General features: G+C 42.3%; 1 protein-coding gene across 3 annotated transcripts in view; it reads left to right on the forward strand.

Annotated features, from left to right (window-relative positions):
- Positions 1–248: 248 nt before the first annotated feature.
- Positions 249–18,375, forward strand: part of jakmip1 (janus kinase and microtubule interacting protein 1) — an 18,268-nt gene continuing 141 nt past the window's right edge. The window contains exons 1-21 of one of the 3 annotated variants that reach the window (XM_066648825.1): positions 249–328; positions 2,907–3,197; positions 4,218–4,712; positions 6,004–6,183; positions 6,399–6,512; positions 6,793–6,939; positions 7,301–7,450; positions 7,960–8,019; positions 8,989–9,108; positions 11,084–11,209; positions 11,948–12,031; positions 12,941–13,003; positions 13,108–13,206; positions 14,600–14,695; positions 14,968–15,021; positions 15,114–15,179; positions 15,575–15,643; positions 15,771–15,848; positions 15,921–16,124; positions 16,798–16,863; positions 18,219–18,375. The exon at positions 18,219–18,375 is cut by the window's right edge and continues 141 nt beyond it. In XM_066648825.1, coding sequence (XP_066504922.1) covers positions 3,060–3,197; positions 4,218–4,712; positions 6,004–6,183; positions 6,399–6,512; positions 6,793–6,939; positions 7,301–7,450; positions 7,960–8,019; positions 8,989–9,108; positions 11,084–11,209; positions 11,948–12,031; positions 12,941–13,003; positions 13,108–13,206; positions 14,600–14,695; positions 14,968–15,021; positions 15,114–15,179; positions 15,575–15,643; positions 15,771–15,848; positions 15,921–16,124; positions 16,798–16,863; positions 18,219–18,269 — 2,460 coding nt within the window. In that variant the 5' untranslated portion in view covers positions 249–328; positions 2,907–3,059 and the 3' untranslated portion in view covers positions 18,270–18,375. Of the gene's footprint in view, positions 329–704; positions 815–2,906; positions 3,198–4,217; positions 4,713–6,003; positions 6,184–6,398; positions 6,513–6,792; positions 6,940–7,300; positions 7,451–7,959; positions 8,020–8,988; positions 9,109–11,083; positions 11,210–11,947; positions 12,032–12,940; positions 13,004–13,107; positions 13,207–14,599; positions 14,696–14,967; positions 15,022–15,113; positions 15,180–15,574; positions 15,644–15,770; positions 15,849–15,920; positions 16,125–16,797; positions 16,864–18,218 lie in introns of those variants that run through there. The other 2 variants (XM_066648827.1, XM_066648826.1) reach the window with 2 other exon arrangements.

Raw genomic sequence — 18,375 nt, forward strand, 5'->3', positions numbered from 1 at the left:
TCGTCTTAAGACTTTTCCAGTCCACCTTAAACCGAAGCCGTACACCACTGGTGGTATTGATGGAAAGGAAATTTCGGCGTTAGAATATAGGCTGCAACCCCTTCACCATTTAAGGTGGACCGGTGAATTCAAATAAGCAGCCAATTCAGCCTCGTCAGGTCTCGCGTCGCTCCACAGGCTCGTGAGTCATGTGACGACATTGCCGTGGGCGGGGCTGAGTGGCTCGAGCGCCGGTGTGTGTATATGTGTGTGTGTGTGTGTGAGTGTGAGAGAATCTGCTGAGCGCGCGCCGCTGGAGAATATCCCCGTGCTCGCAAACACTCCGCAGGTAAGACCTTCCAAACCTTCCTCACGTTTCACGCGCGAGTCGCCTCTTTGCCGCACGGGTTTACTTCATGTTGTGAGTGCATGCGCGTGCGTGCACGAGCGAGAACAGCAGCATGCATATGGGTGTAAATTCCCGTATGCATGCATCCTCGAGCATTAACGTCAAAGCTCCGGACGGTGAATGCAAGGCTCGCGCTCATGTCCGTGTAAATGCCCTCGGTGTCCGTTACTAGGTTCGGGCCCGGTTTGCGCGCGCGCCTGCTAGTTCGGTTCTGTCTGTTTGGGCCGTGGGTGGATGGATGGACCGAGCTGTAGAGGAGGATGGATCTCTCTCTCTCTCTCTCTCTCTCTCTCTCTCTCTCTCTCTCTCTCTCCCTGAGGGTGTGGTTCTGTTCTGAAGGCCCAGTCCGCTGCAGGATGGAGGAATAAAAGCTTGTGGAAGATGAGAATAATAAAGATATTAACTGTTCACTGTCCACATGTCCAGGTTGGTGGGTGCTTCATTATTTTTACTACTGTGTGTGTTCTGATGAACACAGCAGGGTCCAAAAAAGACCAGAACCAAACACTGGTCTGATCCAAGGCTAAGAGCAGAATGAGAGAGAGGGTTTATACACAACAGAGAAGGACATTTTCAAATTATTTCACAGAAGCTGTAAATGTGTATGTGTGTGTGTGTGTGTGTGTGTGTCATGGGCCCAAGTCCAATTTAGGAGTTTTGGTGATGTCTCTAGTCAAACTCTTCAGCTAAATCCAGACATCAGCTGTTGATCTGAGTGTGTGTCTGAATAGAAAAAAACTGAAAACCCCCTTCGTCATAAACTGTGTAATAAACTCTGTAATAAACTCTGTAATAAAATGTGCAGTAACAGACACATGGCAGAGTCGTGGCAATACATCTCCTGTTCTCAAAACACATGGCTTTAAACAGAGGTAGAACCCACAGAACCATAGTTAGAGAACAGAACCTGACGCGGTCAGAGGAAACGGGTATCGCTCAGAAGTGTCTCGTTGATGTCTCAGGAGAAAATAAGACATTTGTGTCCAGATTAAAACAAGTTCTGGAAATGTATGTGTATGTGTTTATTTCTTGTGTGTGTGTGTGTGTGTGTGTGTGAGATTCATTATTATATTTCTCAGTGTTTTCTCATGTCCCCCTCCGAACTCCACCACGACACTAACCTCGTATCAGCCGAGGCACTGAAAAGTACTTCCTTCTCTCTTTTACGTATTCATTCTTTAAATGACAGTTTACTGTCACATGTCAACATCATTATAGTTGTGTTTATACTCTCCACATGTGTGTGTGTGTGTGTGTGTGTGAATGAGGAACTAGAGAGTGTTGCCATGTTAGCCATATGTCGGCATAGTCAAATCAGCTGCTTGATTGTGATAACTGCTGTAAAACAACTGAACAAATACAGAGGAAGGGAACCTAAGTATCGCTGATTATCAATAGCATGTGTGTGTGTTTGTGTGTGTTGAGAAAGAGGCAGGCATATTATTGAGAAACTGGTGTTAATCTGATTTCTGTTAAATCTTGTTCCCTTTTTGTTTTAACGCTCTGTAAACCCTCTCACAGAGTGTTGAAACTTTCAGGCCTTTTACAGGACGATGTGTGTGTTTCTATGTGAGAGAAAAAGGAAAGTGTGTGTGTGTGTGTGGTTAGGTTTATTTCTTCTCAATGTGTAACTGTTTCAAAATGCCAGAAAACTGTGTCTACATCTTGCAGCCAAATGTATATGTGTGTGTGTGTGTGTGTGTGTGTGTGTGTGTGTGTGTAAATAATTATATAATTAAGTACCTGCTGTAATGCTGAAAGCACTTAAAGTCTAAATATAACCCTAAGATTAAATTGATTTTAATCTAAACTTCACGCCAGTCACAGAAACAAAACATCTGTCTCTACTGCTTTATCAGTTCCCCTCCAGATTCATTTCACAGTAAGTTACAAGCTGTTACTCTATTAAAGAAGGAGTTTGACGAATGTAAGTGGATTCAGCCAAGCTTCTCCTGCTTGTTTATGATTTCAGGAGCTGGACTTAAAGCTGAGCACATTAAACCAACCACCAGCATCATTAGGCTGAGAGAGTGCCAAAGAGAGGACGAAAATGTGAGGTGTTTTGTAAAAGGCAGTTCTCCTGAGCTGTGTAAAACACACTGATAAAAACACATCTGGGCGAGGAAAACTTTGGCTGTTTTACACTGAGATGCTGTGAAGGGCTGTCATTAATTTTGGAGGGGATGTTTTTGTCTCCACTAGAGGGAGCCACCAGCTCAGAAAAGAGCCTCAGTGAAGAATCTCTATCAGCACAGAGGAGTGTCTTATACCAATTCTCCAGTTAAAGTATTGTTAATTTGGTTAAATACCGACTGGTGTCAAAGTAAAAGTGTCTTGAGATTCAGTCCAAAAGGGAGAGCGGTGGAATGAGGAGGAACTTCTCAGTACATCCACCATCTCACAACACAGGATCTGAAGTGTGGACCACTCTGTTCTTCTCTTTCTGGATCATTCTGGTCAGAAGTGTGTGTGTGTGTGTGTGTGTGCACGCTGAACTGTCCTCTGTGTGTGTTTACAGGTAGATGGCCCAGCTCCTGCGGTTGATGATGTTGAAGAGGAGGATGATGATGAAGATGGAGAAGCATGTGAGTGGTGTGTGTGAGTGTGAGATGTTTGTGTGAACTGTGTGAGTGATTAGCTGTGAATGTAAAGGGCCCTAAAGGAGTAGAAGATGTCGGCAAACACACCTACCTCAGCCCCGCCCCCTAAGAAGAGTCGAGGCAAGCAGGAAGCTCTGGAGGCGGCCAATGAGGAGCTGAGAACCAAACTGAGCGAGATTCAGAATGAGCTTCAACAGGAAAGGAGCAAGGTGATCATTTACATTCATTTATATGTAGGATTTATGACTTTTTATTGATTTATCTTTTTGTGGTTTTTTAACCTTCCAGTGACTGACATTGTGACATCACTGTGTCAACAAACAAGTGACATCAACTTCTGCTGACGTTATTCATTCATCCGTCCATTCATTCATTTTCTATAAACACTTTGGTTTGGCAGGAACAAACCCCACAGGGCACCACACACTCGCCCAGTCACACACACATTCACAGCTGTGGCCACCCAGCACCCAGAGCAAACCCGCACAGACACAGGGGGAACACACCACCCCCCCCTAAAGACAGTGACCCAAAGCAGGGTTCAAGCCCACAACTTCTGTAAATGTCTGAGCGCAAGAAAGAAGGAGTTACTCCTGAATTACACCAGCTTTCCCACATTTCAGGTCGTGTTAAGCTCTTTAGGTAAATCCAGAGGTTTGTAGAATTCCTGCATGACGCACACACTCCAAACGTCTTGCAGCAATTCAACACAAAAGCTCACATTCCCTTCACTTTTTTTTGATGAACTCAAGGCCAGATTGTGGTAAAGCTCCTTGTGTATGTGTGTGCCAGGTATATATCACATTTTAGGGACCATAATCTGTTTACACACTCAAATTGTGGGGACATGTCTTCCTTCTTGGGAACACAAAGCTCACCCCAATGATGTAAATCATTACATTGTAATGTGAAAACATGTTTTAAGGTTGGGTTAAGTCTCCACAAAATAAATGAAAGTCTATGTAATGTCCTCATTATGCACTTATACAAGATTGTGTGTGATGGAGCACACATTTCAACACACCAGATTTCCCATAATCCTCTCAGAACCTCACTTGTTTTAAAGGGCACGTATCTTCCCAAATGTAATGTTTTAAAGGGTTAAACTTAAATAGGCCTTTAAATTTACAGCAGTCTTAAGTAATATTAGCATGTTATATGCTCTCTCTCTCTCTCTCTCTCTCTCTCTCTCTCTCTCTCTCTCTCTCTCTCTCTCTCTCTGTTTGTAGGTGTGTAAGTTGCGAGAGCGCGTTCAGGAGTTGCGAGGTTTGCGCGACACTGATCAGCACCGTCACTCTGCAGCGATGACTGAGCTGAGGGTGAAGTTGCGAGAGGAGAAGCAGCGAGAGCTGGCGGCGGCGCGAGAGGTGATGTTAAGACAGCACGAAGCAGAGCTTGCACGTAATGCCCGTCTGCGCGAGAGCGAGATTAACCGGCTGCAGACGCTGGTGACGGTGCTGAGGGATGGTGCAAGTGCAGAGATGAGAACAGCTCTCAGAGAGGAGGCGCGAGAGGAGGCACGCAAATGCCATGAGGCAGAGAGACTGAGGCTAGTGCAAGAACTTCAGGACGCTAAAACCGCACGAAAAAATGCAGAGGATGCACTCGCAAATGCCCTGCAAGCAGACAAGGCCAAAGCAGCCGATCTCAGAGCAGCCCATCAGGCTCACCAGGAGGAGATTCAGCGAATCAAACGTGAGAGCGAGAGGGACGTCCGCAGACTGGTGAGGGCTGAACGCATTTAAACACACATTTTGATTATTGAATACAGAACTGTGCACAAGAGTCCTTCTGTTATTAACTTTTTACACTTTCCTGTGAGCTGATTGGTTGATTTTAATGAAAGGTGGGGCTTTGCTCATAAGCAGACTCCATTTTGACCTCTCTCACCTTTGTACCTTTTCTGACCCCTACTGGTGGACAGTGGATATGGATAAAGCTGAGAAACAACAAGCTCTCGATCCAGAATCCAGGATGCTGTTCTTGATCTACTAAATAATAAGTATGCATTAAGTTTGTGACTTTCCAAAGAGAACCACCCGAAAGTCTTCAGCACCATGAATTCACTCTTGCAAGTGGCGCTTTTAAACTTCAAGGTACCTACTTGATTCTGCTCAGCTCCGCTCTACGTGATTTTGGGACCAGGTCCCTGGTAGCTTTTCCGCTAGCACAGCTCCCACACAAAATATAGCCAGTGATGTCTAAAAAGGCTTTGGGAACCACAGCCACAGCGGCGGTATTGTTAAGCATTGCTTACTCATGGTGTATTGGCATGGAGTTTGTTCCTTCCTTGTTGCAGCGTCCAGCTCTTGCCGGATTCTTTCATCAGCCACCGATCCAAAGAGCATTTGAACCTCTTCAATTTTACAAGCTGCCATTGTGGGTCAGATAAAAACAAACGTGATCTCTGCTGCAGCTGGAGATTTTACAGATGGAGAGTTGGTGCTGGACGTCTGCGTTGCGTGGCGTAGAGTGACGACTCTCTCTGAACAATCAGCGCTCTGCAAGATTTACACGCCACGGTTTAGTCCCTACTCGGCTCGCTCTGAACCACGAGAGAACAGCCACTAAACAACAACCCACTTCCAGAACCAGCTCCAGATTTACCTGAGGGAAAAGCAGACAAAAGCAGAGTAGAGCTGAGCCACATTGAGTAGGTACCATGCTGTGGAAAAGGGCCTAAGGTGAATTTTCAAGGATGTTCTTCTTTAGAACTGGAGTCCACACTTTATTTTCTTCCTGAGACACAACCTGAGAACCTTGGAACTAGTCAGAAACACTGAAGCACTTTAGCTCCTGGTGCAGACAGTTCTTCTGTGAACCACTAGAGGGCAGTAGAAGCTTTCCTTTGACTCAGAGTTCATGTTAGCTGTGTGTGGAGGATGAACAGAAAGGAACAGCACAGCAGACACAAAGAACAGCACAAATTAAACCCAACACCAGTGTCTGGAATTTCACTTATGTACATGACTAACTAACACTCGTTGTGTGTGTGTGTGTGTGTGTGTGTGTTAGATGGAGGAATTACGAAGTAGAGAGCGTGTGATCCAGACTCTGGAGCGAGACTTGGGTGTTCAGTCGAGTCAGACTCAGCGTCTGATTCTCCAGAGAGAGGAGTCTGAGCGATTCTACGGCAGCCCCAAGAGAGAGGCAGCACCCCCTGCAGGAGACCACTCAGACTGCATCAGCAACCAGGTCCCTTCACCCTCTCTACACACCCACCACATTCCACCGTCTTTACAAACCCTCGAACCTCAAACTTCTCTAAACCTCCACCCTCTCTATACTCCTTTCACCCTCTCTATACACCCTTCACTCTCTCTATACACACTTCACACTCCACCCTCTCTATACACCCTTCACATCCAGCCTGGTCTGATTGTGCAACTGTCTGATTTCTGTTGGTGAAGGATGCAGAGGAGAGAGACATTAGAAGATTCCAATTGAAGATTGCGGAGCTCCAGTCCATCATCAGGAAATTAGAGGATAGAAATACACTGCTCTCAGATGAGAGAACAGAACTGGTATGTATATACACACACATACACACACAAAAATACTCTTTAATCTCCAGGGTGGCTCCAAGGTAAATACTGGAAAATGTTTTAGTGTTTAAACATTGTAAAGACCCCCCTTTTCTCTCTGTTTTTTTTTCTTTTATTCTCCTCTCTCTCTCTCTCTCTCTCTCTCTCTCTCTCTCTCTCTCTCTCTCTTTCTCTCTCTCTCTCTCTCTCTCTCTCTTTCTCTCTCTCTCTCTCTCTCTCTCTCTCTCTCTCTCTCTCTCTCTGTCTGTCTGTCTCTCAGCTGAAGCGTGTGAGAGAGACGGATGGAGAGATGAAGCCATTATTGGAGAAAAACAGACGGTTGAGTAAAAAGAATGAAGAAATTCTGCAGACACTTCAGCGAATGGAAGATAAACTAAAATCAATCAGCCGTGAGAATGCAGAACTGGTACAAACAACACACACACACACACGCATGTTAGTGTAATTGATTTACAGTAAAAAGGACAGTGCACAGTCTCCTGGAATTCAAGCTCTGATGATTGATATTTATTTGAACGGTTATATGGTCAGGTTTACCACCAGGGGGCAATGTAAGCCTTTAAATGAACCAGTAATATACAGACTGAGGACTTCTAATTAGAGATATTGAGATACATATAAGTGTCAAACCAACAACTCCTATAATTTGACCAATCTGTCTTTAAACCTTTGCATTATATATCTTCCACACACACACACACACGCACACACAAACACTAGACACACACACACCTTATGTTCTTATAATTTTGCTGAATTTATTTTAGAAGGAGAAGTTGAACTCTGACTCCCAGCATGCATTGCTGAAGAGGCGGAGCTCTCTAACTGATTTAAGCCATGCCCACGAGCAGCAGGAGGTGGAGTTTCTGCGGCTCCAGGTCAATGAGCAGCGCATCCTCATTGATGAACTCTCTCAGGTGTGTTTCTAACTTTATCATCACTCAGGTGTGACAGGTCACACAAACACACCTCTGTGTGTCCAGATATAAACACACCTCTGTGTGTCCATTTTACTCACGAAATAAACTGGACACAGAGTACACAGTCCTGTTATTTTTTGTTTTGTTTTTTGTCTGTAACTTTCCTCAGATTGGGATTTTTTTCTGATTTTTTTAAAAAGTTAATTATCATTTAATCATTGTCATCTTTATCTTCTCCATCTATAAATCCATTCTTAGACAAAGTGCTGAGCTGATTGTTTTATCTTCTCCTCACAGCAGGAACAAAGCATCATATCTCCATTTTTGTTGTTTTTCCTTTATTTATTATTCTTTTTTGACATAATTTTAAAACACCAGCTGTGGTTTACACTACTTTTATGATGAATGGACCAGTGCTCCAGGACTGTGGTGTGTTTCACTGTAATGTAGTTTGATTAGTCCACTGTAGTTTACTGTAGTTTAATGTGATGGGTGTATGATTTCAGGAGCGAGATCGACTAATAATAAATAGAAAGAACAAGAGGAAGAACATCAGAATGCCCAAGGTGAGAAAGAAAGATACATTTATATACTCTAGACACACACACACACACACACACACATCTCTGTATCTACAGCATCACCACATGTATGTGTTTGGTTTGTGTGTATGCACGTCTGTATATACATGTGCGTGTGTGTGTGTGTGTGTGTGTGTTCACTGATGGTGTTCTCTCACCTAGCAACCATTTCCACTGAGGAGCGTTTCAGTATAAGAAGAGAAGTGAGTTGTTTAATTAACCTCTGGAGAACTGGGAGAAAACGTTCCCCCTTCACTCTCCCTTTTTTGTGTGTGTTGTGTGTGTGCCCGCACACTTTTGGGTGGGGTTTGACTGGGCATCCGTGGCTGTTGCTATGGAGGAGGAGTCAGAGATCTGTAAACTCATAGAGAGAATTCAGGCAGATGAGACATCTCAGAGATCAGACTCTAAACAGAGTTTAACAGATTTTTGGGGGATTATCAGAATGATTGTTGCTCTGTGATTCCTGATCTTTCTTGCATTGTGTGTGTGTTTGTGTGTGAGAGAGGATGACTGAGTATCTGCTGTTGGTCCTGTATTTCTCCTCCTTTATCTGTCTGTGTGCTCTGGTGTGTTTGTATTTTTCCGGATGTCAGGAGATGACCTACAAACACGATGGTGAGCTCTGATTGGTTCAGTTGGGTTTTATTTTGTTTGTTTAATGTTCTTTGATCTCTGAGAATATTCCAGTTTGTCAGTGAACGGGTGTTGTGATACACACAGGTAAAAAGGTTACAGGTCAAAGGACAGGACACATGCCCACCACCTCTCCTCTCGTATCTGTATCTGCACTTTAATCTGCTCCTCTACTTTTAAGTGTGTCAAAACCTGCCCTTTAATGTGACGTCTCAGAGCTGCAGCTGTGTTTACTCTGATTTATGAAGAATGTGAAGAAAAACTGACAGTTCTCTCTCTCTCTCTCTCTCTCGCTCTCTCTCGCTCTCTCTCTCTCAGAGGCATGTTGTGGAGACATATTTTGGATTTGATGAGGAGTCTATTGACTCTGAGACGTCATCTCTGACATCTTACAACACAGACCACACCCCCGCCACACCAGAAGAGGAGCTTGATGATGTAAGACATTTAAAAATCTCTTTTAAAACAAGGGTGGGGTTGGAGTGTAAATGGGGCGGAGCTAAGTGTGTGCATTGGGCAGAGTTTGATTGTAAATTGGTGGATTTCGAGTGTAAATATGGTTTGTTTGTAAATAGAGGTCGACTCTGAATATAAAGAGGCAGAATTTGGGATGGATGTGTAGTGTATGTGTTTACTGGAGCTAAATATGAGAAATGTGTGATGTAATGATGTAGGTGTTTGGTGTGTGATGTATTGATGTAGGTGTTTGGTGTGTGATGTATTGATATTGGTGTTTGGTGTGTGATGCAGTGATATAGGTGATGGTGTATGATGCAGTGGTGTATGTGTTAGGTGTGTGATGTAATGATGTAGGTGTTTGGTGTGTGATATAATGATGTAGGTGATTGGTGTGTGATGTAATGATGTATGTGTGTGGTGTGGGATGTAATGATATAGGGGTTTGGTGTGTGATGTAATGTTGTAGGTGATTGGTGTGTGATGTAATGATGTATGTGTGTGGTGTGGGATGTAATGATATAGGTGTTAGGTGTGTGATGTAATAATGTAGGTGTTTGGTGTGTGATGTAATGATGTAGGTGTTTGGTGTGCGATGTAATGATGTATGTGTGTGGTGTGGGATGTAATAATATATGTGTTTGGTGTGTGATGCAGTGGTGTATGTGTTTTGTGTGTGATGCAGTGATGTAGGTGTTTGGTGTGTGATGCAATGATGTAGGTGTTTGGTGTGTGAAGTAATGATGTAGGTGTTTGGTGTGTGATGTAATGATGTAGGTGTTTGGTGTGTGATGTATGTGTTTGGTGTGTGATGTAATGATGTAGGTGTTTGGTGTGTGATGCAATGGTGTATGTGTTTGGTGTGTGATGTAATGATGCATGTGTTTGGTGTGTGATGTAATGATGTAGGTTTTTGGTGTGTGATGTAATGATGTAGGTGATTGGTGTGATGTGTAATGATGTAGTTGTTTGGTGTGTGATATACTGATGTAGGTGTTTGGTGTGTGATGTATCGATGTAGGTGTTTGGTGTGTGTTGTAATGATGTAGGTTTTTGGTGTGTGATGTAATGATGTAGGTGTTTGGTGTGTGATGTAATGATGTAGGTTTTTGGTGTGTGATGTAATGATGTAGGTGTTTGGTGTGTGATGTAATGATGTAGGGTTTGGTGTGTGATGTAATGATGTAGGTGTTTGGTGTGTAATGTAATGATGTAGGTGTTTGGTGTGTGATGTAATGATATAGGTGTTTGGTGTGTGATGTACTGATGTATGTGTTTGGTGTGTGATGCAATGATGCATATGTTTGGTTTGTGATGTAATGATGTAGGTGTTTGGTGTGTGATGTAATGATGTAGTTGTCTGGTGTGTGATGCAAAGATGTATGTGTTTGGTGTGTGATGTAATGATGTAGGTTTTTGGTGTGTGATGTAATGATGTAGGGTTTGTTGTGTGTTGTAATGATGTAGGTTTTTGGTGTGTGATGTAATGATGTAGGTGTTTGGTGTGTGATGTAATGATGCAGGGTTTGGTGTGTGTTGTAATGATGTAGGTGTTTGGTGTGTGATGTAATGATGTAGGGGTTTGGTGTGTGATGTAATGATGTAGGTGTTTGGTGTGTAATGTAATGATATAGGTGTTTGGTGTGTGATGTACTGATGTATGTGTTTGGTGTGTGATGTAATGATGTAGGTGTTTGGTGTGTAATGTACTGATGTAGGTGTTTGGTGTGTGATGCAATAATGTATGTCTTTGGTGTGTGATGTAATGATGTAGGTGTTTGGTGTGTGATGTATTGATGTAGGTGTTTGGTGTGTGATGTAATGATGTAGGATTTGGTTTGTGATGTAATGATGTAGGTGTTTGGTGTGTGGTGTAATGATGTAGGTGATTGGTGTGTGATGTAATGAGGTATGTGTTTGGTGTGTGATATACTGAAATGTTCTCACCTGTTCTCAGGTGTTTTGTCGTGAGGAGGCAGAGCTTCGTTTCCGTCAGCTGACCCGGGAATATCAGGCATTACAGCGAGCATATGCTTTACTCCAGGAGACTACAGGACCCCTCGATCCTGAGAGAAACACCCGGGTACATACACACACACACACACACACACACACACACACACACACACACTACCATACTCACCCCCAGCCCCACCATACGCACCCATCCCATGACCTCTCACAAGCGATGTTTCCATACTGCACCTGCAATCATGCTGACTTTTTCAGTTTCCTGCTGACACTTGCTTAAATCCAGGTAAATAATCCAGATATAAATCTGATGTATATGAGAGTTGCACTGAGACAGACCACAATATAATTAATAATAATAATAATAATAATAATAATAATAATAAGGAAGTCTTTACAGAATTAAGAACTGAATAATACAACAAAAAATATCATTATAATTTTAAATTTAGCTTTGCTCTGATTGGCTGTGCTCTGATCTGCTGTATGCTCTACTAGCTCTGCTCTGATTAGCTTCTGAATGGCTATGTGTTCTGATTGGCTCTGCTCTTATTGACTGTGTCCTGATTGGCTGTGTTTTGAATGGTTGGGCCCCGAATGGCTGTTTGCTCTGCTTAGATGTGCTCTGATTGGTTGAGTTCTGAGTTGGTATGTGCTCTTTTTCACTGTATGCTCTTATTGGCCATGCATAGATTAGTTGTGTTTTTACTGGCTGTGTGCTCTGAATGGATGTGCATGTGTGTGCGTGTGTGTGCGTGCGTGTGTTCTGATTTGCTGTGCTGTGGTTGGTTGTATTCTCTGATTAGCTCTGTGTTGTTATTGGCTGTGTGCTCTGATTGGATGTGTACAGACTCGGGAGCAGTTGGAGGCGGAGCTGAGCGTGTGCCAGGGGCGTATTGCTGATTTGGAGAAGAGCCTGGCTGAGAAGGGGCAGGTAATGGAGGAAGTGGGCGGGGACAAGAGGCCTCTAGCTCCGATTTCATTGGCTGTGCTGCTTGCCTGTTTGGCAGCTTTGCTTGTGTTCTGGCGCTATGTGGAAGGAATCTGCCACAGAGTCATGTAATGATCAATTGTCCAAAATGCACACAATCCTTATTACATCCTTATCATGCCAACATTACAGAAATGTTATACCTGTATTATATTGATATTAGTATTTAGTAAGTACCTGAAGGTTAATTAGGCAAAATTATTATATCCTGAACTAAAAATGTGATTTTTATTAATGATCATCCAGGTGATATTTATTATATTATCTAGTAATATTAGGTAATACATACACAGTTTACCTCATTTTATTTAAAACTGTTAGTGAGTGGCTTCTTGTTTCATTAGTCAGCTGCATGTACACTGCATGTGTCTTGTTGTTTTCTGCTTGTTTTCCATTTTTCCATTGGCTCACTTGATTTCTGCACAATTCCCATTGGCACACTTCACTTCTGCATGCTTCCAATTGGTCCATTTCACTTCTTCATGTTTTACAGTGGTCCAGTTCTGCATGTTTCTGATTGGTTCACTTTGTTTATGCATGACTTTCATTGTTCATCTTGTCTCTGATTGTTTCTGTTTCTTTTGGGCATTGGTTTTTCTCTTGTATTTATTTTGTGATGGATTTTTCTTTTCATTTCTTAATAAAGCTCCTCTGCTTTACATTTAACTCTCTTCACTGTATTTTTTTTACTGTGTGTGTGTGTGTGTGTGTTAGTGTTAATGTGTGGCTATGTGCAAAATTTGCTGGTGTGCATGTGTTCGAACATTTACATTGTTCAGTGTGTGTGTGTGTGTGTGTATGTGTGTTTTTGTTTGTGTGTAGTAATCTTAGTGGTGTGTGTATGTGATGCAGGACTCAAAGTGGGTGGAGGAGAAGCAGAACCTCATCAGAGTCAATCAGGAGCTGAGAGAAAAGGTACCAACAATGATAGCATTTTCACACACACACACACAAATATAGTCCTAATCTTTGTATCTTTAATTATTTATGCTGTGTGTGTGTGTGTGTGTGTGTGGTAGATCCAGACACTGGAGCAGTGTGAAGTGAGTTTGCGCTCCGATGTGCGAGATGCTCAGGATCAAAACGAACTGCTGGAGTTCCGCATCCTTGAGCTGGAAGTAAGAGACCCCGCCCCATTCCCATGGCAACCACCTGTGGCCACGCCCTCCACTTGCTGACCCCAAATGCATACACACCATGAACCCCCATACAGCATGCACAAACACCTGCATGCTATGTTTTATGTTCATGAATTCACCTGTGTCATTTTTTATTATGTCTGTGTTGTTAGTAATTGTTGTATATTTTATATATCAGTGATGTTTTGATCAGCTGGAATAAAACGTATTTAAATTGCACTCCTCCCCCTGTTTTGACTCCTCCTCCTGCATGTTGTTTTCTGTGTTTTGAGAGCAAGGTGTATTTTTTCAGTTATCCTTTGGAAACACATCCCTGCACCTTCAGGTTGTGTTTTATTTCAGTTTCTGTGTTTTGTGAAATCATTTTTATTGGCGTGCATGTTGAGGCATGAATAATATGATGGACTCATTTCATTGTACATGGTAAGAAGTCACATTTGTTCATGGATCATGTAATATTAGTTTATATTTGTGTACCTTGTACAGCGAAAGGACAGGTGGAGTTTCTGAAGCATGAGGGAAAATGAAAAAATAACTGAATTGTTTCTTTAAACCTGTCATATGAGCATTTAGTTATTAACATACAGTAGCAATAAACCCTCAGAAGTTTGCCCATATATGAAATTACAAGCTCTCCTTATATGGGCATGACCCTGCTACAGAATGACCAAAAGACCTCAGTGAATGTATGATGGTGGACTACGACTCGTATGCCTCATTATAATCCTGAATGTGACTCAGAATTATAACCCTGAGATGTCTGAGCTCTAGTTGAGAACGTTCTACTGAAATTGATGCCATCACTATTAAACTACACCAATAACCAAAGAATGAAACTATATACAAAAGGAAATTCCACCATTTAACTTCTGCTGACTCGTAAACCACATGATGATGTGTGTTGTGGTGTGAATCATGACTCTAGAGATGTATGTGGACTTTGTTCTGATTATGGTGAAAGGAACCAGGTGTCTCCGTGTCTACAACACAAATCAAATATTTTATTTCCTCCCCACAAGCCTCAACTGATTTCAAATAAACCTTGGCATCAGCAGTGTGTCCACCACCATTTACCGTAATCACTCTCTGTAAAGAGCTTTTAGAGCATTGCTGCACAATTCCAGTCCTGGAGGGCCGCTATTCACTAGAGTTGGTCGATTGCTTTGCTAAAACACACCCCTTAAACCTGGCAATGAACAGATGAATGTGAGCAGAGGTTTCACCAAAATTTGCTGGATCCCGGCCCTCCAGGACTGGAGTTGTGCACCCCTGTATTAGATGAAGACGTCTGGTTCCATTCAGTCCACTGTCACTGGAATCCTGCAAAACGAGTGCGATTCCTCTCTAGTCAGATTTTGTGTTTGACCAATAGGAGAGGGAACGGCGTTCTCCTGCCTTTAATTTGCAGTTCTCTGCCTCGGAAAACAACAGCAGCCTCCAGCTACACTGCCAACAGGAGGGCATCAAGGTACACACACTCACACTCGTATACAAACTGATCACACTGATGTGAGGTTTTAAAGGGTGGGACAGTGAATGGCAAGTGAACAGTTCTTAAAGTTGGAAGTACTGTGGGTAAATGTGCAGAAATAAGCAGAAGGAGCTGAGCACCTTGGACAAGGTCCAGACTGTAATGTTTATAATGTTTTGGTCAGTGTGTCTCCAATAAAGCTGGTCTTGTGGGGTGTGCCCCGTGTGTGGTGATTAGTACCTACCAAAATTGTGTGTTGTATTCTTTAGGACGTTATTATTCCTGACCTTATGAAGAAACTGGACATTCTTGGAGACAATGGGGTGAGAGCAGCGTTCTGTACCTCACTTTAGAAAAAAACACAGACAGACAACACTTTAATCTCTCTCTCTCTCTCTCTCTCTCTCTCTCTCAGAATCTGATGAATGAAGAGCAGGTGACAGTGATTCAGGCCTGTACGGTTCTGTCTCGCTGTGAAAAGGTGACAATGGCATCCTCTGCTTCTCAATTGCAGTATTACACACACACACACACACACACACACACACCTTAAGCTCATTTATCATTATTTACAAAACAAATTAATGATGCATTTTTCATATTTCACAAACCGTTCTGTATCATGCGCTCCATCATCATCATCCTAATCACCTTCATTAATATCACTCTGAAAGGTAATATCTTCATCAACTCAAATCAATTTTTAATTCATCGTGATTTATTTTCATAAGAAATAATAACTAATACTTCATCAGTGTTTTCAAAGTACTCTCCGTGCCCTCAAATCCACTCTTCCATGTTCAGACGAACTATAAAAAAAGTTCTTAGGGTGTAGTTCTTCTTTAAGTGTCTGTGTTTTTTCTGTCTGTCTCTCAGTGGCTGAGGCAGATCGACAGCACAGAAGCTGCTCTGACGCAGAAGATGATTGACCTGGAGAATGAGAAGGTCAGACAGTCAATTAATCAATCAATCTATCAAAACCCACACATGTTCTCTGATGAGTCGAGCTCATCTTGTTTTGTCTTTATCTGTAAGAGCAGTGTTTAATAAAGCTTGTCTCTACTCTTACCAGGAGCTGTTCAGTAAACAGAAGGGCTTCCTGGAGGAGGAGCTTGATTACAGGAAACAGGCATTAGACCACGCCCACCTGGTAAGTCAGCATGACACAGAATTTACATACACAAAATTAAAGTCAAGTAATTAATGGAGTTGTGATGTGCAGCGCGTGCAGGAGCTGGAGGCCACGCTGTATGCCGTCCTGCAGCAGGATCCTGAGAGCCGACTGTCTGAGAGTTTGAGTGACAGGCAGAGGGCGGAGCTGGCGGAGTCTATGGAGGCGGTCCGGAGACAGATACTGAGGCAGAGCCGCCAAGCTGACTCTTTAATTCTGCAACAAAGAATGGAGCTACTACAGTCAGCGCAGCAGGTCTGAAACACAAGGAAATACACCAAAAAATCCACAATTATAAACAATAAAGCAAAACACAAAAGACAAATCACTAAAAATAACAATACCACTTAAAATACACACAAAAACCCACAACAAAACAAACCAAATAATACTAAAAGCACACTAAAAGGCATCAAAGCACATCACAACAATAGAAACACATTAAAACTCTATAAAAGAGTTTTATCACACTGCAACATTCTGAAAAAATCAACACTAAAACACATTTAAACTCAATGGACCTGGGCCACAGGAGAATCCCTAAACCTTAATACATAATAATGATGCCAGAATTTTGGAATATTTTTTAATTTCAAAAAATAAAAATACCCCCTGCCTCCTGAGTTGTAAACTTCCCCTCCCTACACCCACCCGCACGTGCCAGATTATTGTGCTTTTATTTTGACAAGTGAGGAAATCAGCCTCTGTAATGGCTTCTTATTCTGATTTTCCATTCCACCTTAAAAGGCCCAGCATGAAAAAAAAAAGAGGTCCCTGAGGTCCAGAGATAGATTGTGTATTCACAGGAAAAATCTGTAAAGCTCCAATTTATCTCCAGACTATTGAAGTGCTTTAGAATTTATTAAAAAAGAAAATGTACTGGAATTATGGGATGGGTTTAGGCTTTACATGTTGTTGTTTTTTTCAGCGGATTCGGGAGTTGGAAGATAAGATTGATTTCCAAAGGCGGCAGATCAAAGAGATTGAGGAGAAGGTGTGTATGTGAATATGTGTGTGTGTGTGTGTGTGTGTTTGGGAAGCAGAAATGTAGTAAACCAAAATCATTTATTCTCTGATGAAGAAGATACAATGAAAGTGTGCCACAGAGAGCAGAATTATTCTGGCCATGTCTTGCACACATCCCCTATTTTTGTCCGGCCCACTTACCACATGGATTGATGGCACTTGGACTCACCACTCCCACTTGCCACATGAGCAGGGACATCATATGGGGGGGAAGTTAGGACCATGTTAACTGCCTGTGACTATCAGTGGTCATCGTTTTGCTCCTGCCTTTAAACCAGACATGTACTGTACTAGTGGTTGATTGCAGTGAGCTAGGTTCAGGTGGAGGGTCACAAACTAAAAGTCGACAGTATGTCACTGGGTTGTGGAAATGAATCTGTTAGCATTAGCCCTAGTGGAAAATTAGCTCAGAATAGTGCATGTCTATACTGTGGCCTGTGGGCGTGGGGTAATGGCCTCAATTCTGGGCCCTGTTTTGCATGGCCAAACGTATATTTTTATTTTGTGATCCTCTTTAGAGCTGATATGGGCAAAATTTATATCACAGTATATTTTTTTTAATAAACCATAATTAGAAAATAATGTGTCACCACCATCCAACAACAACTTCTTGGCTTTGTAAATATTAATATTTTTAAACTAAATTTAAAACTGATGGCAGCGCCCTGTAATGAACTTCAGTCAGTGACAGATGCTGTAAATAATGTGTACTGAAATACTGAAATGTGTTTAAAAATCATATAATTGTTATTGAAATACTTTATATCGAGATATATATTGATATTGAATCACTGTCCAGCCCTAGGCCACTTTTGGAAAGTGTGTGTAACTGACATTGTGTATCAGGTGTGTGTCTGAACATGTGTATTATATATGGGTGTGTGTATCTGAGCATGTGTGTGTTTACACCAATCATCCATATCAATATCACCACCTCCTTGTTTCTACACTCACTGTCCATTCTCTGAGTTCCACTGACTGTACAGGAGCACTGTACAGCACAACACACACTAGCACATGTCGGGGTCACTGCAGCGCTGAGAATGTGGGGCCCTGTGCGGGTCCTGACCACTGAAGAACAGGGTCAAAAGGGCAAGCAATGTTTCCAGAGCCACAGGTGGACAGTCTGTAATTGTAGAACTATAAAGTGCTCCTGTGGACTGTGGAGAATGGACAGTGAGTGTAAACACAAAGATTATGTTTGATTGGTGATTGGTTATTTGTTTATTTCAAATAAATCTGACTTCTCTTTTGTTTCTTTTCTCTCTCTCTCTCTCTCTCTCTCTTTGTCTGAAACCCCTTTTTGTTTATTATCATGTGTAGTTTTTATTTCTGTTCTTGTTTTTCTCACTTGCTTTTATTCTCTGGCCTTAAACCCCCGCCCCCCACACACCCCACACACACACATTGGTGCAGTCTCTGACTGGACCTACTCTTGAGCTCTGGTCAGATGAACATTCCTCAGTTACTGGATTATCTT

This window comes from Hoplias malabaricus, chromosome 17 (genome assembly GCF_029633855.1).
Source record: "Hoplias malabaricus isolate fHopMal1 chromosome 17, fHopMal1.hap1, whole genome shotgun sequence".
Taxonomy (NCBI): Eukaryota; Metazoa; Chordata; class Actinopteri; order Characiformes; family Erythrinidae; genus Hoplias; species Hoplias malabaricus.